This window comes from Acartia tonsa, chromosome 3, assembly GCF_053477335.1.
Source record: "Acartia tonsa isolate MP-2025a chromosome 3, ASM5347733v1, whole genome shotgun sequence".
Taxonomy (NCBI): Eukaryota; Metazoa; Arthropoda; class Copepoda; order Calanoida; family Acartiidae; genus Acartia; species Acartia tonsa.
This window is the reverse complement of record NC_137262.1, coordinates 11,553,767-11,580,299: the sequence shown is the minus strand read 5'-3', so window position 1 is coordinate 11,580,299 and position 26,533 is coordinate 11,553,767. Positions and strand designations below refer to the sequence as shown.

The 26,533-nt window shown below is 31.7% G+C and overlaps 1 protein-coding gene across 15 annotated transcripts in view; it reads right to left on the bottom strand.

Annotated features, from left to right (window-relative positions):
- The window catches only part of sno (Protein strawberry notch), a 56,243-nt gene that overhangs the window by 4,211 nt on the left and 25,499 nt on the right, over positions 1–26,533 (bottom strand). For all 15 annotated transcript variants that reach the window (XR_013877294.1, XR_013877293.1, XR_013877295.1 and 12 more), the window contains 8 exons: positions 18,135–18,224; positions 17,556–17,674; positions 16,969–17,077; positions 14,535–14,640; positions 8,664–8,787; positions 8,090–8,166; positions 7,166–7,294; positions 6,623–6,778 (listed from right to left, as the gene is read on the bottom strand). Coding sequence is in view for 10 of the 15 variants with exons in the window: in XM_080152649.1 (XP_080008775.1) it covers positions 6,623–6,778; positions 7,166–7,294; positions 8,090–8,166; positions 8,664–8,787; positions 14,535–14,640; positions 16,969–17,077; positions 17,556–17,674; positions 18,135–18,224 (910 nt within the window). In the remaining 5 variants the exon portion in view is untranslated. The remainder of the gene's footprint in view (positions 1–6,622; positions 6,779–7,165; positions 7,295–8,089; positions 8,167–8,663; positions 8,788–14,534; positions 14,641–16,968; positions 17,078–17,555; positions 17,675–18,134; positions 18,225–26,533) is intronic.

The following is a 26,533-nucleotide window of genomic DNA, read 5'->3' as shown; positions in this document are numbered from 1 at the left end:
TAGGGCTTGATAAGAGTGTGGGGTAACCCTCCCACTTACAACACCTTTCCCCAATTTAATATGCCAACATTAGAGTTAGCATAGAATGCGTATTTTCCTCTTTTTTCTTCTATTATGCTATTCTATTATGTAAATTAGTAAGTTTTTGTCTGAAGCTTAGGACTACTGATTTAATTTTCCTTTTTAGAGTAGATTAACAGAGGTCCCGGATGGTTTTAAGCTATTTTTCTGGCTCTTTATTCCATTTTATATTATTCCTCTAGAGGCAAGGGGCGCATCCTCTAGTTATGAATTATGAGAATCCAAATTTTAACGAGATAAGTTTTCATGGACACTTCTGCCTATTTGAAAATAAAAAACATTAGATAATAACCTTTCACCAACAGACATACAAACATAGTTTTGTCTTTAATTTTAAAAAATCAGAATTAACGGGATACTCAAATGTCTAATATGCAAAGTTTGAATTTCTCGGGCTTTACAGCTTTTCCAAATTAGAAATTATTTTTGAAGAAAACTCCTTGTTTGTGTTTAAATGCCAAGTTAAAGCAAACTTATCTCATAAACTCCATTCCAAGTCATTTTACAGGGTGCTAACGAATATTTTAATGGATAGGTACGGGGGATTTAAGTGTCACAACAATTAAGGCTTGGGCTCAGAAGCAACATTCAGTTGCCTCATTAAGTCAACAAGTCTAATTTGGCGACTGAAAATCTATACATTCAAGTTGCATCCGCAGGAGCCTTTCAATATTGCGGCTGTCTAGTATTTTTTTAAAGGACATTCTGTAGAGTAAAATATCAGACCAACACACACACACACACACGCACAGACGGATGGAGACAATTAAAAAGTTTCTTCCATCTTTAATGACTTAATTCAAGAAAGAGTCGAGCACTTGTCTTACACAACTCCATTCTCCCTAAGAATATTTAAGAGCCATTACAAAACTAAAAGTACAAGCTCTACATTTGTTATCAAACACTTTCCTTAATCAATCTATCATGAAATTCAAAAAGCGTTTTTTTAAAAAGGAGATACTTTCCGATCATACATTTGTATGACATTATTACAATGAAATATATGTGATAGGGTAGGTAAGTTAGGGTTGTATAAAAGTTGGGTTAGGTTAGATAAGGTTTATACAAAAGATAGGTTATGTTGGGCCCTCACAATGATTAGACAACCACAGCGGATTGGGTGCAGATTGAAAGTACATTTCCCGATTTAAATCATAAGAGTGCGGAAAGGTGGTGTGTAAACACTAAACTCTGAATTAAATTATAATAGGTTTGTGTAGTTATGATTCCAAATATTATGAAGATAAACAAATATAATACAGAATTTCAAGTAAAAATTTAATTAAGTTAGAAAGAAAGTTAATCCTTAGGAAAGATAAAAAATATTATGACTCTGTCCATAAAAATATAAACTATTGGGTAAAGTTTGTAAGTAAATTATGTGCAAAGTCAGAAATTGTTTGAACAAGTTTTCTGGTGTTATGTTGTCAGTGACTTCATAAAATTTGCAATTTTAACAAGGACAACTATGTCTTGTCCATATATGGAGTAAATTGTGAAAATCTACCAACTTGTAGAAGACAAGGGAGAATTCCAGTAATGTTGGAGATTTTAGGATAATATACTTGCATAAAATGGTTGCTTTATGGCAGGCTATAGAATAGAATTTGAATAATGATTTAAAAGTTTAAACTAAACACAATAGATATATATAAAATAATTTCCTTATTTATTAGTATAGTTATTTCTTTCATCGTATTATAAACGGCTTTCAGCGGATATAGAATGTACAATTATAAAATTAAAACTAGTTTTTTTAGCCCCGAGATGCCGAAGGCACGGGCTTAAAAAAACTAGTTTTAATCTTATGATTGAACATTTCTATATTCGTAGAAAACTGGATATAATACGATGCTGGACATAGTTTTTTCGTATGGATAAGAACCGGTTCCTATCCACCGGATTCGAATAAATACGAGAAAATGAATTCTTTTATATTAGAATTATTTAGGTAACATTATTCATTATTACCACTCCATAGACAAAAAAAAGCAAGGATGTGAAAGAAAACTTGATCTAGAGTGTGATAAGATTAGATAAATGTGTATGTACCCATCCCCTTTAGTGTTAGCACGATACTGTTCAAAATTACTTAATAGCTAATGCTATTCTATAATTCTATACTATACTTATATATATTTTATCATACATGTGATGCAAATAATCAAATGAAATGAAAATGGTTGGTTGACTAAATCAAAGCGTTTGATAAATGTCTAACAGCATTTCCTGATCAGTTTTGCTTCTCCACTAGTTGCTATTGTTTGCTATTGCAAAGCCGATAGATAATACTTAATTATTCGATTACATTCCTTACATAAAGGTTCGTTTTCGGTTCGTTTACTTAAAATTTTTTTGCTAAATCCTGTAGAAGTTGGTCCTGTTTTATAAGAGTAGCCGCCTCCCCAGAGAATTAATATCATGTCATGAAAAGACAGAGGAACAGAGGAGAAGGACTTGAATTTTCCTTTTATCAATAATATCTATTCATAAGGTATAACAATGTACTTTTTAACGGTTCCACGACAAACGTAGGAGTGGAAAAACATCGGAGTGGACAAACGCAGGAGTCCCAAACGTCGGAGTGGGACAAACGCAGGAGTGGGACAAACGTCGGAGTGGACAAACGCAGGATTTATGGGACAAACGTCGGAGTGGAAAAACGCAGGAGTTCCAATTTTTTTTTTCAATTTTGAATTTTTCTTTAATTTTTGATTTTTTTTCAATTTTGATTTTTTTTTCAATTTAGAAATTTTTTTCAATTTAGAAATTTTTTTTCAATTTAGAATTTTTTTCAATTTTGAATTTTTTATCCGCCCTCCCCCCCACCCCCTTTATTCGGTCCCCTTATTTTTCTTAGTTAGGTTAGGTTATAGGCCAGGGGGCCGAGCGCTGCGGCTAGGCAGGCTAGGGGGCCGAGCGCTGCGGCCATAACCACTATTTTGCAGACAGTGGTATAAAAAAATTTCAAAATTGTCATATCATTAAAATAGCGGACACTCCTGCGTTTTACTTAAGCAATGTCCACTCCCACGTTTGTCCACTCCAAGGTTTTTCCCACTCCTATGTTTGTCCACTCCGACGTTTGGGACTCCTGCGTTTGGGACTCTTGCGTTTGTCCACTCCGACGTTTGGGACTCCTACGTTTGGGGTAGGACCTTTTTAACATCTTTTAATGAAGGTAGGTAATTTATTTAACATAAATTTCGAGATAAACAGTTCACTGATAGCAACCTGACCTTTTATTCATAGAAAGCAAGACAGGGCAGCTGTCCAACGGCAATGTGATAAGGAAAAGCCGAAAAGGTTTAGACTTTCAGCTGATTCTGGTTATAATCGACTATTTCATTGCATCTTACAGGTGGCTGATGCGCAGCTGTACACTGTATAAATATAAAAATAATATATTCAATAATGCCTTTTAGAATGCTAATCTAGCTGTTTTTCTTATTCTAAAAATAAAGAAATACAATAAAATTTTAATCTAATTTTGAAAGTCAAACTCCCCAATAGTACAATCCACAATCTACATATGGTTTTAGCAAAACAAACAGAAAACATTCTAGTGCAAAAAAAACCGTATTCTGAGTGTAGTAGGCGCCAAGAAGTGGCCACTTGAAAACTTTCACAGCAAGAACTTGATTGTTAACAAGGATCATTACGACCAATAAAGCGATGCTTTTAAAGGAAAACAGGATTTTTGCAGCTTTTTCGTAATCTGGAGACTATATCCTAATAAAAATGCGTGATTTTTCTGCCAAAGTGTATTTTTTAATCAGCAAAACATTTTCTGGTTATGAAACAATGACAAATAGCTATAAATAAATAGCTTCCTAAGATGTTTTTTTTATTGGAACTTGGAATACGTGATTTCTACATAAGTCGAGTAACACTTTAGATCATTTTTTTGGAGGAAAGGGGGATTTAAACATAAAAAAAATGTTAGCCTTTACAGTTTACACGATCATGTATAATTTGTCGAGTAGCTTCGTTCCCAATAATGGCAAAGGACAGAACATCTTATTTCTTGTCAAATAAGGAGTTTAGTGTTTTAATATCTCAATTGACTCGTGCAAAACTTATTTCGTATTAATTCTTGTTATTTTAAGGTTTTTACAAAAAAAGTGTGAAATAAACTTTTTAAAAATTATCATTAATTTTTAAAAGCGAAGCTTTTCTATAATTAGGGTCGGTCCGTCCGTCCGTACGTCCGTACGTCCAAACGTCCGTAACGGATAGCTTTTTTCGATAATTTAGGCATGTTAGAATTGTCCTATCGATTTCAAATTTTGCTTGGTGATTCCTTTAATAGTTAGGTATGATTTAGAAAGCGTAGCAACTCTATAATCATCACCAAAATGTCCGTACGTCCATTTTAAACATGTTGATTTTTTTACTTTTTTAACAACAAATTTTTATGTGAACTAATCATCCGATTGATCTGATTTTTGGTATATTGATTCCTGGGACAACAAAGTATAATGTAATAAGCGAAGCAACTCTATAATCAAGTTCTAAAATGTAAGTATGTCCATAAACATTATCCTGAATCAAGCTGTTTTTCAACAAATTTACTTACAATTTTGCTTTGACTCTTATACATTTATATTCTGATTATTCAGTTCTGACACTATACAAGTATTAATGTCCGTTTGTCCTACCGTTTCTGTGCTTCGCTTTTATGGATGTTGTCATCCTTGTTATTTGATAAATAAACCTACAGCTTTGCATATTTTAATTCTTATTATATCGATAGGAAATTCTTATATGAAAAGAAATTTAGCACCAGTAAAGATGGTGTTATAGACAGTTGTCCGCTGATAGGTAAGTGAATACTAAAAGACTATATCTTGTCTAGTTGGCCTCCCAAAAATTATTAATATTATGATTTGTTGTAGAAAATGTCTATAAAAATATACACTATATGTTTTTCATTTGGGTATAGTAGAACCGGTTTTATCCAGCGGAAAATATTCGGATTTCGCAGTGTGTTGAAAAGAATTTATGTGTGAGGTTATAAATGAATGAGTATAGAGGTCTCAAGGGAGTAATGTTACGTCATATACCTACAATAAAAAAGGCTTGGGCCTTAAATATATATTTTATGTGACAATTTATATCTTTATATCATATTTTTCATTAATAAAACTGCTTCTAATAAAATATTAAATCTTGAAACTTTTCAACAAGATATCTGTGTTGGTTAGTCTGTCTGTCAGTCTTTTTCTTTTAAATGGAGGAATTTTTTTAAATGGCTCCCAGCATTAAGGAAGTCCTAGTACTTGTATAATGTATATTATAGTTTTTGGTGGAGAATTAAATTCATTCTTTTTTGGGGGATCGGGGGAGGGAGGGGGGGGGGGTTAGCGTGAGGTTCTAATATGTTGGATGCATTTGATATTGATAGAGGGGGCATCATAACAAGCCCAGGTCCTGGGTAAAAAGGATAATTTGTCAACAGATAAGGGTGTGCAAAGATCCACGAAATAGGTAAGATTTTAGACGATTTTAATTCAAAATCAAATATTTTATGCATTGATAATTAATATCAATGTTTTTAGCAATTGAGAAGGATTAAATAAACCTGTAATGTATCAACGTTAATTTAGTAAAGAGTCAATTATAAATACTGAATATGATTTCTTGTTGTAAAATGCGAGGTATTGAATTAACATAGCATTAATGGATATAAAATATGTGGAATTTGTGACAGTGTATTTTTATTGTCGTCAATTTAGATTGCTAATATAGTCCTAAGATATTGGTCAGTGAAAAGGATGGGAACATAAGAGGGGGCTAATCGATATATTATCCAGCTGGGAGAATCATTTTATCAGGCTATGCGAAAATTTCTCATAATATCCACGTATTCTGCATCCATTATTGCAGTAGAGCAGCTGGTATACAAATAAAGTGTTGGTTTGTCTGTCATACTGTAGGAGATATTTGACTTTTTTATTTTTATATGTTTTTTTCTTTTATTTTATTTTGTTAAACATTCATTATTCTCTATAAAATTGTATTATGTGTTGAATAAGATTATTGATTGTTCTCTAATCTAATTTAATCTTATTTTCACTAATTAATATGCTAACAATACATTTATCATAATTAATAAAAAATCATGAATAGAGGATCCGAGTTAAATCAAAATTAGAAAAACTTGTTAATATTTAGGGGGTGTGTGTGTGGAATGGTTGTTGATTAATTTAAGCGCAATTATTCTATCCCTAACATTGGATAATAAATATATGAAATAAGATACAACGAATCAAAACGTTTGATTGACATTTTTATAATTTTTGAGTGAAGCTACTTCATGAGAGTGCATGACCATATGTCTGTAAAATTTTTCACAATTTGGTTATCTTCTCATTCTAAAGGAAAGTTGGGCAATGCTCAGAAAGACAGAGCATTTAAATTTCTTGAATAAACTTATTTTTTTAGCCTTATCCCTTCATATATCTTCGATACTTTTGAACGTTATCATTGTAAAGATGTTATCTGAGTCAATATATGTAGAAATTATCTGGAACCCTACCTCACAATCTTGACCCAGGGTTCTGGTCTTGCAGTTGCCCTTCCAGTAGGCGTGGGAGCAAATCTTGGCACTGGACTTGAACTGGGCATTCCAAGCTGGCTCACACTCGTCACTGGACACCTTCTTGTACTTTTTCTTCAGCTCTGCTAGGGTTTCCTTTAAAAAAAAAAACATGTTGATTCCTATGAAATTGAATAAACAAAGATGACAACATCTGTAAGAACCTAAGTTCACAGAAATTATCATTTAAAGGGTCTTCACAAGAAATTTCAGACGGTGATCTCATAAAGCAAATTATAAACCCTTAACAGCTTTATGAATAAGGAGAGTAGTACAAAGTACAAAAAGTGTATCCAATAGCAGTGAAGAAAATCAAGTTTTTGAGCAATAGACGGACAATCATTAAGAAATGGTGAATATTTTTGCTTCCTATTTATACGTTTATAACAAAGTAATAATTCCTAGTGTAGGATTTTTGATTTTTTCAATAGTTATGGACCAAAATTAATGAAGGATACCTAAATAAAAAGAAGACTGACATACCTGTTTAACCTGTTGGCCAGTATTTGGTCTGTAAACATAGTAGAGTTTAGAATCCTTTTTCTTGTCAGGTTTCTTCTTCGAGGATTCGTCTATAACCGCCAGAATTGCGGTCTTCTTCCCGTTTCTCACCTAAGCAAGGAGAAGTTTAAATCAAATTATTAGCATTGAGTACCTAAACTCTTACAAGAATGAAAATAGAGAGTCAACTTACATCCCTTTACTCGAGTGCACATTAAGAGATATAAGTTTTCCGGAATTTTAATGTAGGGAGTAGATTTGAAATCTGCATCAAATTTTAAGGATTTTTTATAAAATTCATTTTTTTGTATAATTCTTTATCTAAAAGCGGAAATACAAATTAAGTTAATTAATTTTGGCATCCGTGATTGGTGGATTTAAAAAATCTGCGCTCTGATTGGATGTCGTACATCATTCAACCAATTAGAGCGCAGGTAGTTTAAAATCCAACTATCCTATTGGTCAAAATTAATTAACTTAAAATGTATTTTCGCTTTTAGATAAAGAATTATACAAAAAACGAATTTTATAAAAAATCCTTAAAATTTGATGCAGATTTCAAATCTACTCCCTACATTAAAATTCCGGAAAACTTATATCTCTTAGTGCACATAGAATATCTAGTATAAAATTGTAAGTTTTTATTGTCTGTAGCTTAAGATATCGAAATACTAAACAGATTTAGTTCACCATTTTAGGGAAGCTTTACATAGGTCCCGGGATGGTTAAAGGCTACTTTATTTTAGAATTTGAGTCTTTGTATGGGTTTAGGTTAATCTGCCTGTCCTACCACTTAGAATACAGATCCGCTTGTAAAAAAAGAGTATCAAGTTTCGATGTAGTAATTTTGTAGCATAACAAAACACCTAAAAACGTAAAATCTAAACGAAAATAAATTGAACAAACCTGGTGTGAAAGGTAGAAACCTTCATCCTTTCCTGTCAACTCATTATTCTTCTCCAGAGCGGCCTCCCAACTCATACCTGGAATAATCAAACGAGATGATTAACTTTCTTATATTGTTTAAAATCTAAAGATTTAAAGAGTTAGGACGCCAGTGAACAATTCTTGGGGTAGAGGATTCGATTCTACTCAAAACAAGCTCCAAAAATTGTGGTGATTTGATATAAATCTACAATTTACTGTTTTGTACCATTAATTTGGTTTATATTAATTTGCCATACTCTAACCAAGGTTAAGTAAAAATAAGAAAGTTTCAGCTAAATATGCAAGTTTCAGGGATTCATTTCTTCATACTACGTCCTATGGTTGTAACTCAACCCTGTACATACATGAGATCACAATAGTCAACAATACAGTAACATGTAAACCAAGGACGTCCAAGCTTTTTATTTTGAGTAAAATGAGGGGATTCAAACGTTTGAGGGGTGTAGAATCAAGGGTTTCAAGGTGAGGGGGGGGGGGGTAACACCCCTTTACCGTGACCCTTGAACCTCAATGATGTAAACAAAACTATTACCTCTCTCAACGTGGAGAATGTGAAGTTCAATCTTAGCCGTACCAGTAGCATGCTTCCTGATAAATGTGTGGGTCTTGATCAACTCAACATGATCCTCTTTAGTCATACCAACATCAAGGATACCCTGAATAAAGATAAAATTAATTTTTCAGAAAATTATAATAAACAAAAAAACTTAAGGCTTTTGAATCAATAAAGCCTGTATAATAAAGTTAACTGTTCCTTCATTTAAACATAGATGTATAACAGCATCTTTAAAATATTAGATGCAGAGCTGTGCAGAAGGGGGTGTATCCTAACCCCTGGCAAAATTAAGGGGGTCAGTGTTTTTTTGGGTCTATGTACTGTATCACTGTCAAGACTCTCCTTGAGTTTTTCTTTTGTCGTGCTCTGTGTGAAATCCCATAGGACGTCCATTCCTTATCCCAATGCAATAAAGACGACAATTACTCAACCCTCCAATGACTGTTCGACGCGGCATGTGCGCGTTGTTTGGCTCCGTCGCGGTCATTCCTTTTGTTATCATGAAAACATGTACTCAGGTACCAACATACATAAATAAATCACAAGAGTAGCAGCAACCTTCTATCAGTTGGAGTTAAAATAAATAAATAAATCTTAAGGTTATTGGAATGTTTGTAATGGAAAAGTTGATGTATTGAATGTTGAGTGGGGAGTCTTCAATTCCACACATGCATATGGCCATAAAGCACATAATCTAGTAACTAACGGCTGCGCCCATATAGGCCTCTAGAGGCACATAAAATGTATTCTTTTCAACCTATGTTTACAAAAAAAATATGTAAGCGACGCTAGGCATATTTTTTGCGATTTGTCTTGTCAAAGTGGTGGTACCCTCCCCTAAAAAGTTATGAACCTTCCCAGGACCTATAAAAAGCTAAACTGTAAAGGAGAACCATATCGGTTCAGCAATTAGTAAGATCCTTCTGTAAAGACTAACAAAAGGATAAGAATTGATTATTATCGCCAAATGTTTCTTCATCTTTGCTTCATTCTCATTAATCTTCCAAACTTATTGCTTATTGTGAAACACTTGCAATTATGATAATATGCGGAATTGAAGACACAGCATGTTGAGTGAAGAGTTGATGGAACATTGTTTGTTCACAACAGAGAACAGTTATACTTCAATCATCAGTTCATCAATACAAATATTATGGACATACGGATGGACAAAATTAAAACTCCTCAAAACCAAAAAAAAGCCGAATTACTGGCTGGGCAGATTCGGATTCTTACAAAAATCCGCCAAAAAATAAAGCGGATTAATCCGTGGATTGCAGATTTTTGGATTCCGGATTCTAGCAATATTCTAAAAATTCTAGCCCCTACAGCGGACCTGAGAAACAGTGTTCAAAATTTGTTATTAAAAAAAACATAAAAAACACGGCAATTCTTTAGAATATTGACAAATATTCTTAGCAACCTTTATTTCATAATGTATGAAATATTAGAAAAATACTATCTTCAAAATTACTAGCTTCTTAAATTATCACTATATTCCTAACAATCCAAATAATAAAATGTGAAGATTCTCTTTGGAAGCAAAACTTATTGTATTTTAAATTTTGATTGTTTCAATAAACAATAAAAATGGCAATATAAATATAAGAGAAAACTTTTTTAATATGAGTTGCTCTTTCTTCTAATATTAATAATATTAATATTTTGTGACTACTATCTTTAGAAATTCTTAACAATTGTTAAGCAATTTTAAATGACCTAAATTATGTAATATTTTAAGTATTTTTGTCTAGCCCATTGTCCTCACTAAAATGTTAAGTCTTTTAATCAATACCTCTTTAAACGTAGAGAATTTTGACAATGAAATAAAATGTGTGTGTGGGGGGGGGGGGGGGTGCGAGGGAGGATGCATCCCTTATTTTAAAAAAATATATTCTAAAACTCTAAAATGGTAAAACAATCAGAATTGTTGTTAAAAGAATTTAAAATTATGTCGTGCCCTGCTAATTTTCCAGTAGAGTGGACATTTTGACAACTCAATCATTTGTCGAGTTATACTATAACAAGAATTAAAACATTCAGAACAGCGAAGCTTGATAAATAAAACCTATATAAACAATGCATTTTATAAAAACAAAAACTAACAAACTTTGTGACTTTATTATAGATATGCTTGGCTAGCATTTTGCCTCATTCTCTTAAAGGGAATGCCTACAAAATCGAGTCTTAGTGGCTTGAAAAGTATCACTAAAGAAGGCATCATACAAAGTTTATAATCAATTCTAAAACGTAAAGCAATTTATTACGGACGTACCGAACAAACCTTACGTTAGAAAAGCTTCGCTTTTTAAAACTGTACAAAGTCATTAATCTTTTCTGTCCTGGTTTCTTTATTTCTAGCAAAATTAATGTTGGTATTTTTATATTTCCTTTTTATAAAGTAGCGCAGCAATTCTACAAATCCTTATTTGAAATAGCCAGAAAGTTTGCCTGTCTGTGTGTTCATTAAGATATATAAGTTGGAAAGAATTTTAATGTTAGAGGGAGATTTGAAATCTGCATCAAATTTTAAGGATTTTGCTTATTTCAGCAAAATGATTTTCAGGGGGGAGGGGGGGGGGGGTCATAATTAAATTTCTTTTATTAGATTTTTATCAACTATTTGATGAAATCTTACCTTCCTTATATCTTAGTATATATCATAAAATATAAAAGTTTCTAAAGTCACCGGAATAAAATTCTAAAAGTTGTAGTCACAAGAGACTCAAATTAGACTAGAAAGTATCCAAAGTATTAAGACTAAAATTAGGGTTGGGCCGGATACTTCCTTGGCCGGATACCGGATATCCGGCTGATTTCTAATGCCGGAAATCTGGTATCCGGCCAGATATTGAAAATGGCCCAATGTCCGGCAAATTAGAAATCAGCTGGTTATCCAGTATCCGGATAGTTTCAATATCCGGTAACCGGCCGGATATTTCAAATGGTCGGATATCCGGCCCAACCCTAACTAAAATCATACTTACCAGATCTTATTAAATCAAACAAGAATAAGTATTCGTTGCAGTTTCGAAACTTTCTATAATCAGAACAAAAAAAACAGAAAACCAATAAACAAAGCATGGAGTTGTGAAACCATTAGGAGATGAAAAGGGGAAGGCCAACTTTCCTAATCTCAATTTTCAGGGGGGTGTTGGCACCTCTCTACAACCCCCTACAGCACGCCACAGTCCCGAAGTATATTGTGGATTTATGCTAAGCTTAATTTCAGGAGCGTTTAATGGATAATTCATATCTTTTAATATTGTAACTGTTCTGGAAAAATCTTATAACTATTTGTTTTGAAGAATACCCATATTAATATTATCTATAATGGAATTTTATAGTTACTTGGACACTAATAAAATGCATGACAAAACTACACACATAAGAAATAAAAACAAATGGCATGAAGATGTTGAATGAAGTTCGCCGCCGCAAACCATTACCAAGAATTGATTGCATTTCGAGAGGTACATGTAGAGAATTAGTGGACATACAAAACAAATAGGTAATTTTGCTTAAAAAGAGCCATTACAGAGATTTTAAGTGAGTTTACTGTAAGATAAATTTTTATGGCCTTTAAAAGAGGGGGATGGGTCATTTACAACATCTATCTGTCTCAATTTAATCTTTTAATCATTAAGTTTCGCCCCACTAAAACTATAAGGTGTTAAGGTTTTTAAACCAGGACAAAAAAAAGAGGACGTTACATGGCAAAGGATTAGTTTCAAAAGAATCATGTACTATTTGAGTTTACTTATCTTTTAAATAAAGTTTTAAACCTGATATTGTTTCTTGATGTATAAATTGAACACTAGATGAAAAAATGATTGAAATAGGCTTAAATGCACCTAGCTAGCTGCTTCAAATAAGGGGGAAAATAAGTGCACCAAACCCACAGATAGAGAAATAAGAAAATAGATTTCAACAAAATGTGATTTACATTCTAAAGGAGAAAAACAGTTCAGATTGGATGGTAGAATGAATGATAGTGGATTTCTTCCCAATTTTTAGAAATTTTTAGGTTAATTAGAAATATCATATTTTATAAATATACTAAAGTAACATAAGCTAGAAGCAAGTCAAGTAAGATCTCGTGAACAGAACAGATCACAAATCTAGGGTAAGCTTACAAATAGTCAAGGACATAATTTCGGATATATGATCTAGGTTAAAGGGTGAGGTTTTTTTTTTAAATACAATAATGTATTGTGAAGTTATCACATCCTAAAGGGGGTAAACCATTTACAGATATTTAAGATGAAACAAAATGTGTTGCAATAATAACAAAATAAAATAAAATCAGTCATTTTAACCAAAACATTACTTAAGCTTCTAACTATTAGCAATAGCTATTAAGACGTGTACAAATGCTATACTACAAAAATTCCAGACACAAATAATACAGACCTCTTTAAAAGGATTTAAAATAAATTGTTAATAGACATTTCTAAAATGAATGCTTTTTACATTCGAGTACACCAAAGCAGAAAGACGCAAACACGTAGAAAAAATCCCAAATCATTGAATCCTTAACATAATTTGTCAGGAATTTATCAGATTAATGAGTTAACTTAGAGTAATAAATTTTTAGTAAGTTTACTTTCTTATTGACAAGGTGTCTAATCCAAACATTATGAAATAAAATCAAATAAAATTGCATTCTTAAATAGTCACAATATTATATTTCTTTCTTTCTTTTCTCAGTATAGACAAAGAAGGATATAAGAAGAATTTGATCAAATAAAATCAGTCTATAAATGATTAATCTCTTATCGGACCAAAAATATTTGTTTTCCATTGGTGCTCTGGAATGAGAGACTGTGACATGTAACATCTCAATATTCTTGTTTTTCAACTGGATAATCTTATTTGTTTCTCTTGTTGGAAGCGCGAAGCTTCTCTATAATTAAGAGCTGACGGCTGGTTTGATGACCTTTCTGCTGTGTCCTAATAGTCCAACATAAACCCCCTCCCCCTCAACTCATTTTTTTGAAATAGGAGAGTGTAGTCCCATAGTATTAAGGCCCAACGCAAGGGTAAGGTTTAGGATAAAACCCACATTTTAATTTGTTTAAAATAAAGGGGGTAGGAATTTAGGAGTTTGATAGGCCTTTAGAGGAAAGTATTCGTCCTTTTAGTGATTAGAAATGGGGTATGGGAGTAGTAAGATAAGGCATTCATCAAGAAAGGTAGCAGGCTACTTCTTTTACTTGAAGAATAAGAAATATTCTAAAATAAGAAAGCTTCACTAGAACTGAATAAAACCATTCTTGTTTTCTGATATTTGATCTGGACAATGTTTATTTCCGCCAGTCTCAATGTCACAATTCACATTTTACAAAAATAACAAATAAAATTTTTCTTTCTTTCTTATTGAGGAAATAGAAAGATAAAAGATATAATTTCTCGCAATAATATCCCGTACAAAACTTGTAGGTATTGTATGATTAAATCACATCAGTCGACAGTCATATAAAGGAGCATTCAAGTTATATAGAACTGCCATTTTATGCCGTAATAAAACCCCCGAAACCTGTTATTCTGTTTTAAGAAACAAATACATTACAGTATCAAAATTGACTAAATTCAATGTGGATTATTCTGTTCTAAAACAGCATAATTTAAAGAATTGAGCTAACAGAAAATGATTTTTAATTAGCATACCATTAGGTATAAACAAAGAATAAAATCATCTAAGAAATACATAAATCAAAATAAAATTCCGAAATGTAAAGTATACTTTTCAAGGAAAGGAAAATAAACTATCCAATGATGATAGATAAACAAAGTTACCCCTTTAATGATTGGTTAAAAAGTTTGAACACAAATATAATTACTGACCTGGTCGTATCTGCCAGAACGTTTAGCCTGTGCAATAATAGCTGCCAGAGTATCAGAAAAGTATTTAAACAAAAGGTTCTGCTTCTCCACGTGCATTCCGAGAATCCTAAAAAAAGAATTTGTCAGCGAAAGGAAGAAAGTAGTTTTAGTTTCATCTTATCAAAATTCCAAATAAAACAGTCTCCTGCGCCATCTGAGTTTGTGCCTTGGTTGGTTTATCAGTAGTACTCATATACAATTTCAAAGCAGATTATAACACATAGACCCTTTCCTATTTTTAAAGTGATATTACATAAGTTTGTTAAAAAGCGAAGCTTGTTTATAATTAGGGTAGGTCCGTACCAAATTATCCTGCTTTTACGCAATTTGCAACTAATGCATAAAAAGTTTGGAATTAGAGCTTCACATTTATGGATGTTGTCATCCATGTGAAAAAAAAGATACAAAATATGAAACACTTTAGTTTTTTGACGTTCAAAAAAAAATCATTAAACACTTTAGCATGGAGAATATTTTACCAAAAAAAAAATCTATTTTATGAGTTTATTTACTAGACATTCATGAAAACTATATAGACACAACAGACTACCTAATAAATCTACTAAATAGTCTTTTCTTAAATCCATAAAATCATGAATTTCAATTTTTTCTCAATGTATTTTGCTATATCAAGTAGTGTACAGAAAGGATGGGTGGTATAGTTATATGTCAACACTGTTTTTTAGGAATCATTAAGATTTAGTTTTATTGAATTGAATATCAATTTTTTTTATCAAATTATCAATGTCCAAATTATGAATTTGAAATTCTCGAATTTTAAAGTAAAAAAGCGAGGATATAATGATAAAAGAATATCCTTTTATAAAGGTAACAGGATCTCTGTCTGTGTGTTTTTCACAAAGGATCTCGCTAACCAATGAACCCATATAATTCTTCTTTACAGTGTAGCTTCTAATAGGTCCAGGGAAGGTTTATAACTTTTTTGTGGGAGGGTAACAACGCCCTTCCAAGATATATGTCCACTATTTGTTTTATTTAAAAATAATAAAATAAAAAAAAGAGCGGAGGTCGACTCCCCCAATTTAAAGTGGCTTAGAGGCCTTTAAGAGCATAGTCCCTAGTACTAAATATTCTAAGACTAGTGTTTGCGACAAGTGTACAAATATACCCCCCTCCATCCAGCAATATGAATGAGCATACATAGGAATCACACGCAAGCAAATAGGACATGCAGCCTCTTATATATACACTAGGGATGGTAATCCGTCAAATTTTTGGACCGGATTCGGATTCTTACAAGAATCCGTCCAAAAAATGGCGGATTCCCTCGGATTCAAGATTCTAGCAATATTTTATAAGGCTTTTTTTTAAATTAAAAAATTAAAGTGCTACATATGTCCTAAAAATTAATGTTCTTTGTGTTCTCTATAATTCACTTCCGAGAATCGAACCAGATTTTAAAAGATATTATATTATGATGATAATCTTTGCCTTCAAAAAGGGGGAGTTGAAAAAAAGAAGCTAATTTTAGCCTACCAATTAAGAATCCGAATCCGCTATTAAAAATCGGATTCCAAAATTGGCCAAAAATTGAGCGGATTCGTATTGCCAACCCTAATATTCACATAAAAGAATTCTAAAGTATTTGAAGTTGAAATATTGTAATTCTACTAAAATGGAATGTATGTAATATCAAATAAATGTTTCCTAAACATGTATAGTGTCAATAAAAGTATATAAGTTTACTTCTTATACAATTTTTTTTGTAGCGCAGCTACTCTTTTAACAAGGGCCTTACGTACTTCCTACCTCTGACAGAGTCTTTAATTTTGTAAGCATTGGTGCACTCATTGATTTTCAAAGGACAGACAGACGGACGGACGGACGGACAGACATCAAGCTACTTTTTATTATTACCAATAACAAACTTATGGGACAATTCATGATTCATAAAAAAAAGTAATGAATAATACCTATACCTACTTAACATAAAAAAAAATAAGAATAGTTTTGGGTTTGTTGAGATGTGTATGAAATTGATATGCATTACATTTACCCCCCACAGGAATACACACACACACACAAGAACACACACACACACACACGGAGTAAATAACATAATCTAATTTACTCTAAAATGTATCAACAAACTTACAAAGTAAAATGTGTATAAAACAAGAATAAACTTTCTTGTTGAAAGTAAATAAACACTTCAAATAAATACTTCGATTTTGTGCATTTAAATATCTTAATTACAAAAGATTATAAAAAATACATATTTTTTCATAGGTAGTTGCTTTTTAATTAATTACTATATAGATACAGCAAAGATACTTTGCAAGAAGGTCTACTAGTCATTAATGTGTTTAAAAACAAAAAAAGAATCTTATAATGCGAAAATTTGTGATTATTTTAAAGATGGATTTTTATTTACCTGTTAAGGAACTTGCTCATATCATTATACCCTTTGTCCAGTGTGAGAAATCCAGGATTGTCTTCTGATTGTGTTATTAAACCTACACCCACCAAGCCATCAGCGATATCTAAATATATCATATTGTTTACTTTAAAATACATACCCTTTTTAATTAGCGCAGCTACTCGTAACAAGGTTCTTTACGTCTGTCTATTTTTATTACAGTCATTTATTTTTTTTATTTTAAATTCCTATTACCATAGGACATATTTAAGCATTTTTAAGAGTCTTAAATTTTCTTCATTTTTTTAGAATGATAAGTAACATTAAACTTTGTTGTTGCAAAACCCTCTTATTATTAAACTTATGTAAAATTACCAGGTGATTTATTTTCCAAAGATAGTACATGAGTAATTATCCTTATGCCGCGCTACTTAAGGACCTTATGGTTCTTGTTATGTTCTTCGCGCAATTTTTATGTTTTTTTTCCAGTCATTTTTTTGAAAATTTTAGCAAAACAGCTGAAAACCTAATGGTAGAAACCTAACGTTATAAAACCTTCATAAAAATAAATTAACTAAAGGCGTAGCAACTGTAAAACTAACCTTTGAAGAAGTCTCCTTTGTATTCTGCAGGTGGTTTAACAATAGGCGCTTCATAGCCCATAATTGCTTTAAATGTTGCCTCCAGGGCAGCTCGGCCATATTTGTTGTCAATATTGAACCTTAATAGGACAAGATTGGTATCAGATTAATTCACTGGATTTATTTAGAAATATAATTCGGTGAACATGGCACCCTCTTTAGTCTAAAGTAGTTTAGCTTGATGTTAAGTGTAGAATAAAAACGAAGGCATTTAATGCCTAACATTTATTTCATAAAATGCCTATAATTAATCTGAAAAGCTAAAGTAGAAAAATATCATTTATGATTTTTTTGTTCTTCGGACTAATAAAACATAATAAAAGTAGACGGAATATTGTAGAAAGCTAGAAATCCAAAACAATAAATATCCAGCAAAGCTAAACATGCTTCCTAGAAAAAGGTATTAGGCAATTTTCCTAATTTTTTTTTCATTAGATAGTTTTTTATGAAGTTTCCTCGATACTTGGATAACAAGATCTATAAAATACTCAATTCCCAATTAACTTAGATTTGACCAAATGCCAGAAATGAAGCATTTACCTGGACAGATCTCTGGATTCTGTAGCCCTCCTGTCTCCATGGGTCAGGGCTCCAAGGGATTCTAATCTTTTGGCCACAATACTTGCAAACCTAAAAAAGTACCAAAGGTTAATATTGGTTGGTTGTTTGTATTATCAATAAAATCTCAACATAGCATAAAATAGACTTAGGAACTGACACTTTATGGTTGTATTTATTTTCAGGGATCTAAAGGGATAAGATAATGGCCGATATATTGATGTATTCCCAATGATTATATACAAAATTATCCCTTTTTTAGATTACCATTATTGGTTGAAACGTTAGATAAACAACCCAATGCCCCCTCATTTCCAGAGTTTTTTTCTTCGAATGACAATTTACATATATAGAAAGGCATAAGGAATTTTCCACTAAGTACATATACAAGCGTATCCATAAAGAAAATAGTTAGACTAAAAGTAAAAAGCAGTTCTGTTCCTTTAGATCCTAAAACGACTTTACTGATTTATTTGTATAAGCCGGTTTAAAATGGTTTCTTAGAATTTCTCTCATTCAATGCTTATATAAGAAAGCTTAAAATATTGATAACTTTTATGTACAGTTTTTTTCTATATTAAAACTCTCTTATATATTTCCATTATAGATGTGTGTATTGTTAAGTCAGGTAGAAAGGGATAGGACATTAGATGATACTTTTATGTTCCCACTATTAGAGTAAAACACTAGAGAGAGAAAGGGTTAAATAACTGTATCTTTCCTTCTGCCGATTCTCAATTGGGTCAATGAAAATCAAGCAATGGTGTCGAGTATATCAACACAGCCAAGAAGCAGGACATAATTTGGTAGCAGACGAAAAAAGGTCATTAAAAAAGGGAGGGAGGTAGTTATCTGTATATACATCTATACTAAGACCTGTTTACCCACCTAACGAAAAATCATATTATGTCAACTAAAATCTTTGGTAAACAAGTCTGGACAGACATTAATACTTTGTACAAACCAATCATTATTAGAATTCAAGTCCATTATCCCATGTAAATGTGAGTATATTTGAGTGTAAAGGTATATATTCTCAATACATTATCATTCATGTATTGTATTGTATAATATCAATCTAGGGTGGATTCTTAAAACATACAGAAACGGGGAATCGGCTATGGGGCACCACCCAATCATGGTTAACGAGATCTTTAGCTACAGACAAGGGTAATGACAGACCTTGTTGTATTTTGTATTATATATACAATTTTCGAAGATGTAGAAAACAATTGGAAGATTTTTTTTACATAAAAAAAACATAAATTGCACGACTATCTTATAGACAATTCTCCGAATCTATTAATTTAAGAACCCAGCTGAGGCCTGCAATTATGTTGCTTACAAATCAATCTTCGCAAGATACACACGGAGATTTTCTACTTGGAGATACATAACAGATATTAATATTTTGACCTAACATAATATCCTTTAAAATAGAGCAGCTACGTTATTATATTATTAAGCCATATAAATCAAAAGTAGAGTAGGAAATCGCGGAAAAAAGTGGGTATATTTGAACCGTATTTTAAGTCACGATAAGCTCCCATAAAAGCAAAATTTAAACAGATTTGTTTTAAATTTCAAGAAAGAAGGGGAGCGGCTGGGGTTGTGCTTCCTCGACTGTTTAAGAAAGTATAACATGTACGTCAAACTAGCATCAAAATATTTACAAGGTCAAGAATCGTCTTTAAGCATAAACACACAAGCAAAAAAAAAAACTTAAATATATAACTGTATTGCAGTCTACTATTTTTATGAACAAAATTAAAACTATGGAAATAAACTGATTGAGACACTCTAATCTAGCTCTATCATACTATACAGTGCATAGATAATATGTTATCTATTCATCCTACAATCATTAGGATATTTATACTTAAGTTATTTTAACATAGAAATTAATATTAAACATTTTTAAAAATATTCTCATATGAATAAAAAAAACTGTTAACTATCAGTAGAAATATATGTACATTAAGTGCAGTCAATATCATCAAAAATCAATAAGACATAAAGGTTGTCCCACCCTTGAAGATCCTTGATTTTTACAATTAGAATTAGGTAGAAAGATACATAGATAAGAAAGCCTTGAGGAAAACAATAATCTAAATATTTCTTAGAAATAGAAAAGAACCACTTTAGAAAAGAACATGTTTAAAATGATTATAGCGTTGCTACGCTTTCTAAATCACCATGCAAAGTTTATAAAACAATTCTAACATGCCTAAATTAACGAAAAAACCTGTCCGTTACGGACGGACGGACCGATCCTAATTATAGAAAAGCTTCGCTTTAAAAATAGTTATTGTTACATAAAGATAATCTTTTTTATTTGTATGTAAATGCACAAAATAAAGAAGGAAATGGAATAAACATGTTACGTTCTACTTCTCAACTCTTAGCGAGAGAAAAAATACAGAAAACAAGGATGACAATTTACGTAAATATAATAACAACAGAATTTATTCGTATCCAAAAACTACGCTTCCCCAAAAAGTTTCCAAAGCCAAATACACATTTTAAATTATTGAGTAGCGTCACTATAATAAAAAATGAGGAAAATAAAAGAATTTATATTCATGAATATTAATGAATTACGTAAAACGAGAAAATCCGGGGAAATTTATTTTTATTTCTCTTAGTTTAAGAAATTCAGCTAGTTAAGAGTAAAGCTCATCTGTAATCTATTTATCTAATGTGTTGTTACCATATGAATACTACCTATTGAATCTAGAAAATAACTTTAGATATATGAAAAGCGCATTTAAATAAACATATTTTTTTTTCAGTGTATAATATGTGCGCTAGAACCTTTTCTCTTTGGTACAAGGAAGGTTTTAAGCTATTTTGAAGGGGAAAAAAGAATGTTAGGTTTACCTATGAGCCACTTATAACAACTTTATCTATACATATTTGTACTATATTCTATGGTGTAGAAGTATGTTTCTACATTTACAAGATGAAATATGAAAGATTAGGTTTCATAAAGGTAATGTTTTATACTTTTAAGAGAATGGGATTATATATATAGTTTATAGTGTGTGTGTGTGTTAGGGAGGTTGTTTAATTTACATAAATGCTGCATCTTTTAAATCTTTATCAAACAAGGACAATATTTTTCCATTTAGTATAACTATTAAATTATTATGAAAATGCAGAAAAAATCTAACCAACAGTCAATGAGCAATCTGACTGCAAATCCTAATGCTAAACTATTCTTGAAGATAAAAAAATCTAAATACAGAAAAAAGACAAAGGGAAAGTAGGTTGCGGGTAAAATCCGTAAAAGTGTGTGTTTTAAAGCTTTAAAATAGTAATAGAACGATAATATTCACTAAATATGTGTATTTCTTATTGAAAAGAACTATAGACAACAATTTTTAAAAAAAGTTAACATAAATTGTTTTCGTTCTACTACTGTTTATAACTTAAAACACACAACCTTTACGGATTTTACCCGCAACCTACTTTTCCCTTTCTTAAATAGCAGCCGAGAAAATAATGATAATCATCAACATTCTACTACAATTTGACGGTCGTATGGACATACCATAGTTATATAGTAGCTGCGATACTAACAAGAATTTTTAAATTCCAAAGTAGCATAGCGATTTTTTAGTAATGTAATGTCTGCTTATTCATAATCCTATACAAAGTCTTATGGTATAGAATTGATACATAAGCTACAACTTGTTATAATCTAAGAGATGTGTAGGCACTTGCTTTATCAATGGAAAGCAGGGCTATGTTCTTCTCTTATTGATATTGTATCCTTAATTAAGAGGATGTTTGTCTGTCTATCTGTACCAAAGGATCTCTGACTTCATCACACTACCCCCTCTTGAAGTTCTCATTGGAATAAGGCCTCTAGGGGCGTAACCGTTTAGATATAGAATGGTGTACGAAAATCCTATAAATTGCTTGGTTATTAGCTGTAAACTAATAACAGGAAAATCTAAAATATTTCTTGGCGGATTTTCGCAAATTATAAAAATAGGGGTGTTATTTATTGTTACTGTAACTAGCTACTAAAATAGTAATTCCCTAAATGTTCTAACAGATTATGTTTAGTCCAGTTTAAATACAATGATAATAAAAAGAAAAATGTAAGAAATATGTACTGATTTTCTTTAGGTTTGCATACTTCTTCAGGTAAAAAATCTTACGATACATGTGTTTTCGACACAAAAAATAGGTATTTATCCAGCAGATTCATTTCGGACTAAGAACCATTTTGGCAAGAAGGGAGGGGACATTGGGCTGTTTATTACTCTAGTCCCTAAAGTTTTATAATAACGGTTTCTAATCCATTGGCTTAACAATTTTGGGGTCTGTTATTGAATTTGATTGGTTGGTTGTGACATAAAATGTCCTAACATTTAAGCCTATATTTGCAATATACAGAAGATGTACTATATCATCATTGGGGATGTAGTTAGAAGATTAATTTAGATGCCTGCATTTTGGAAAAGATTATTTCATACACTATGAATGAAAGTGAAATATTTTTTAACAAGCTATTTTGTAATGGTGTAAAAATAACAATATTCATGTAAATTGAGAAGAATTATTCTTGGACCATTCAATCTAATCTAAATATAGAAGTACACTTTAATTAAATAAAAACAAAACAAATACAAACAAGTACAGTCATGCTCATAAATATGACAATATATCAAACAAACTAATCTTCCTAAATACTCTTTATTCAATCATAGATACTTAGGTAGCTTAGTGTGTTTCAAATTATCTCGTTAACAGCTAGACCATGGCAAAGACAAAGCCTCGCTTTTCAAACGCAATAATTTGATAAATTGTACAAATGGATGTAGAATATACGTTGTTGATAATGACAGGGGGAACATTGTCGTCAATTTAAGTTGCTAACATGGAACTCGCTTATTGTTCAGTAGGAGGGGATGGGGGTAAAGAGGGTGAATGAGACTTACTGTTATTTTATCTTTATTAGAGAACATGAAAATATGGTGTAATCCATTATTGTACATAATCTTAAATACTAAAGCAACAGGATGTTTTTCTGTATGTATAAATGTATTACCGCAAAGATTTAGTAAACAAATTATAGACCGATCATTATACAATTTTCAGAAAAGTTTTACATTGATCCAAGAAAGGTTTTACCAAGGGGAGAAGCCACTTGTACAGAAAAAAGTACTATTATACAGACGTTAAGAAAATATTGTACAGAAACAAGATCCAATTACCAACTCCTAATAGCAATGATAAATGATGGAGAAAAAACCCGGGAAACTAAAATGATTTATTATTTGCTATCAGAAACACCAAAATTGATGACTTTAGATTGTTCCATGAAAAAAATGACAATAATTTATTAAGCGTGATAGAACAATTCTTTGTAAAAATTATCTTATTTCTTATATGAAAGCCTAGCTACTCTATAATTCTTAATACTAAGCAAAAAAAGCTTTTTATTAAACAATATGAACTTAGAATTATACTATATGTTTCTTATCAGTCCATCCATAATTTTTAAAAGCGAAGCTTTTCTATAATTAGGGTCGATCCGTCCGTCACTCCGTCCGTCCGTCCGTCACGGATAGCTTTTTTCGTTAATTTAGGCATGTTAGAATTGTCCTATCGATTTCAAACTTTGCATGGTGATTCCTGCAGTAGTTAGATACGATTTAGAAAGCGTAGCAACTCTATAATCATTACCAAAATGTCCGTACGTCCATTTTAAACATGTTGATTTTTTTACTTTTTAACAACAAATTTTTATATGATCTATTTTTCGATTGATCTGATTTTTTGTATACTGATTCCTGGGACAACAAAGTACAATATTATAAGCGAAGCAACTCTATGATTAAGTCCTAAAAATGTAAGTATGTCCATAAACATCATTCTGTATCAAGCAGTTTTTCAACAAATCTACTTACAATTTTGCATCGACTCTTATACATTTATATTCTGATTATTCAGTTCTGACACTATACAAGTGTTAATGTCCGTTTGTCCTACCGTTTCAGTGCTTCGCTTTTATGGATGTTGTCATCCTTGTTTACATAAAACTTTAAAAAGTAATATAAAGGGAAAAATTTTATGATTTAATTTTCAGTCATAAAATAACATTTTGAAATCATCAAAAAAGAATTAATTTCCTAACTATTTTTAGTTTGCTTCAGCAGTGACGTCCAATTTTGAATGGCGCACATTGAGGGGTTTCAAAGGTTTGAGGAGGTTATCTAATATGTTTTTATTTTATTTTTAGGAGTGTAAAATGAGGTGTTTCAAAGGTTGCGGCGAGATAAACCCTTTTACCCCCAGCCTTGGACAACGACGTCTATGTGCTTAACTGTCTTTTTTGCGAATATGAACACTATATATGAATGGATAATATGCGGAAGAAAATGCACACCCACAAAAATATATACATTTATGTATGTTGAAGGTATATCTGGTATATTACGCCTCATCAAGCTAATGTAGCCCATTTTCCCTGATTTCTTTACATATATTTTGTTTACATGTCTGAGCTAAGCTACAGGGTTTTACAAAATATTATTATAATTTACCAAGCTAGGTAGATAGATACATTATGTACCTGAGAGATTTATGGATGTATTTATTTCAACATTAATTGCTTCTACTTTTTATACAAAATAATGAATGAAATATCAGGGATTAGACAATAGCTGAAAAATTCATGTACATTCCCAATGATGATACACAAAATAACTCATTCTGTAGATTACAATTAGTGGTTGAAACGTTAAGACTCTCAACTTAATGAACAAACCAATCAAAATTCAAAAAAGTCAAAGTTTTTAGGCCAACGAATAAAAGAAAATTATTATACAACTTTGGGGAATAGTGTAATAAACAGCCCATTGTTCCCTCCTTGAAAAATTAAATATAAGCGAAAACCGTGAAAGCTAGAATTTAAGAGAATCAATGTAAGTCTTTTCAAAAATGTATATTTTTAGTATAAAGTTACTCTTTAAGTTGCCCTTGTCGGTTAGTCTGTCCCAAACGAAATTATACAAAATAAGACTGATATCTGTAAGTTATTTTGTGCTTTCTATCTTTCGAGAAAATTGTCAAGTATATAAAATAATTTTTAATATAATTTTCTGATAAATGCCTCCATAACTTAAATAACCCTTTTGGCCAATAATCTTCTCGATATATTTACATCCAATATATGCAAAATTTTGCCAATCTTTCACCAGTTTCATGGGGAAATAAAGGGGGGGGGGGCGTAATGACATTTATTCGTAATCCGTGAGCAAAATGGTCTAAATATTTAGCTAGACCCTTCAAACTTGGTATATAAGCCTAGTCCTATAGGTATTACATCTAAATGGCAAAAAAATCCAAAATTTTTTATTTTAAGGTTAGGTTAGGTAAGAAAAACCCTGCGGAAATGGGGTTTTTAGTCTTTTTTTGGTCTATTTTGATGTGGAAACTTACCTTAAATTGTTTTTTTCTTAGGGTTTTAACTTAAATACACTGTATCTATTCATATGGACATTATTTAAGATGATTCAGCAAGTCGGGGACCGACCCCAGAGGGCTAGGTGGGTGGCCCGCAGGGGTTAAGTGCATTTTTCCCAATACATATGTTGTGATACATCTAATTATAGGTTTTTTAGGTCAAGGAACTCAAATTTAGAGCTAAAATAAGCATTAGACTAATCTGAAGCTAGCCCCAGCGGGCTAGGTTGGTGGCCCGCAGGGGTTAAGTTCATTTTTTCTAATATATATCTTGTTATATATCAAAATATAGGTTTTTTAGGTCAAGAAACTCAAATTCTGAGCGAAAATTAGCATTAGACTAACCTGAAGCTAACCCCCCCGGGCTAAGTTGGTTTTCTGCAGGACTTAAGAGCATTTACCTAACCTAACCTAGAAACTTCCTTATAATTTTACTTGGTTTTTTTTTAATAAACTTTGTCTATTAATGAGGACTTTATTTAAGATAATCCAACAAGTCGGGAACCGACCCCAGCGGGCTAGGTCGGTGGCCCGCAGGGGTTAAGTGCATTTTTTCCAATATATATCTTGTAATATATCAAAATATAGGTTTTTTAGGTCAAGAAACTCAAATTCTGAACGAAAATTAGCATTAGACTAACCTGAAGCTAACCCCCCCGGGCTAGGTTGGTTTTCTGCAGGGCTTAAGAGCATTTACCTAACCTAACCTAGAAACTTACTTATATTTTTACATATTTTTTCTTGAATAAACTTTGTCTATTATTGAGGAATTTATTTAAGATAATCCAGCAAGTCGGGGACCGACCCTGGCGGGCTAGGTTGGTGGCCCGCAGGGGTTAAGTGTATTTTTCCCAATATATATGCTGTGATACATCTAATTATAAGTTTTTTAGGTCAGT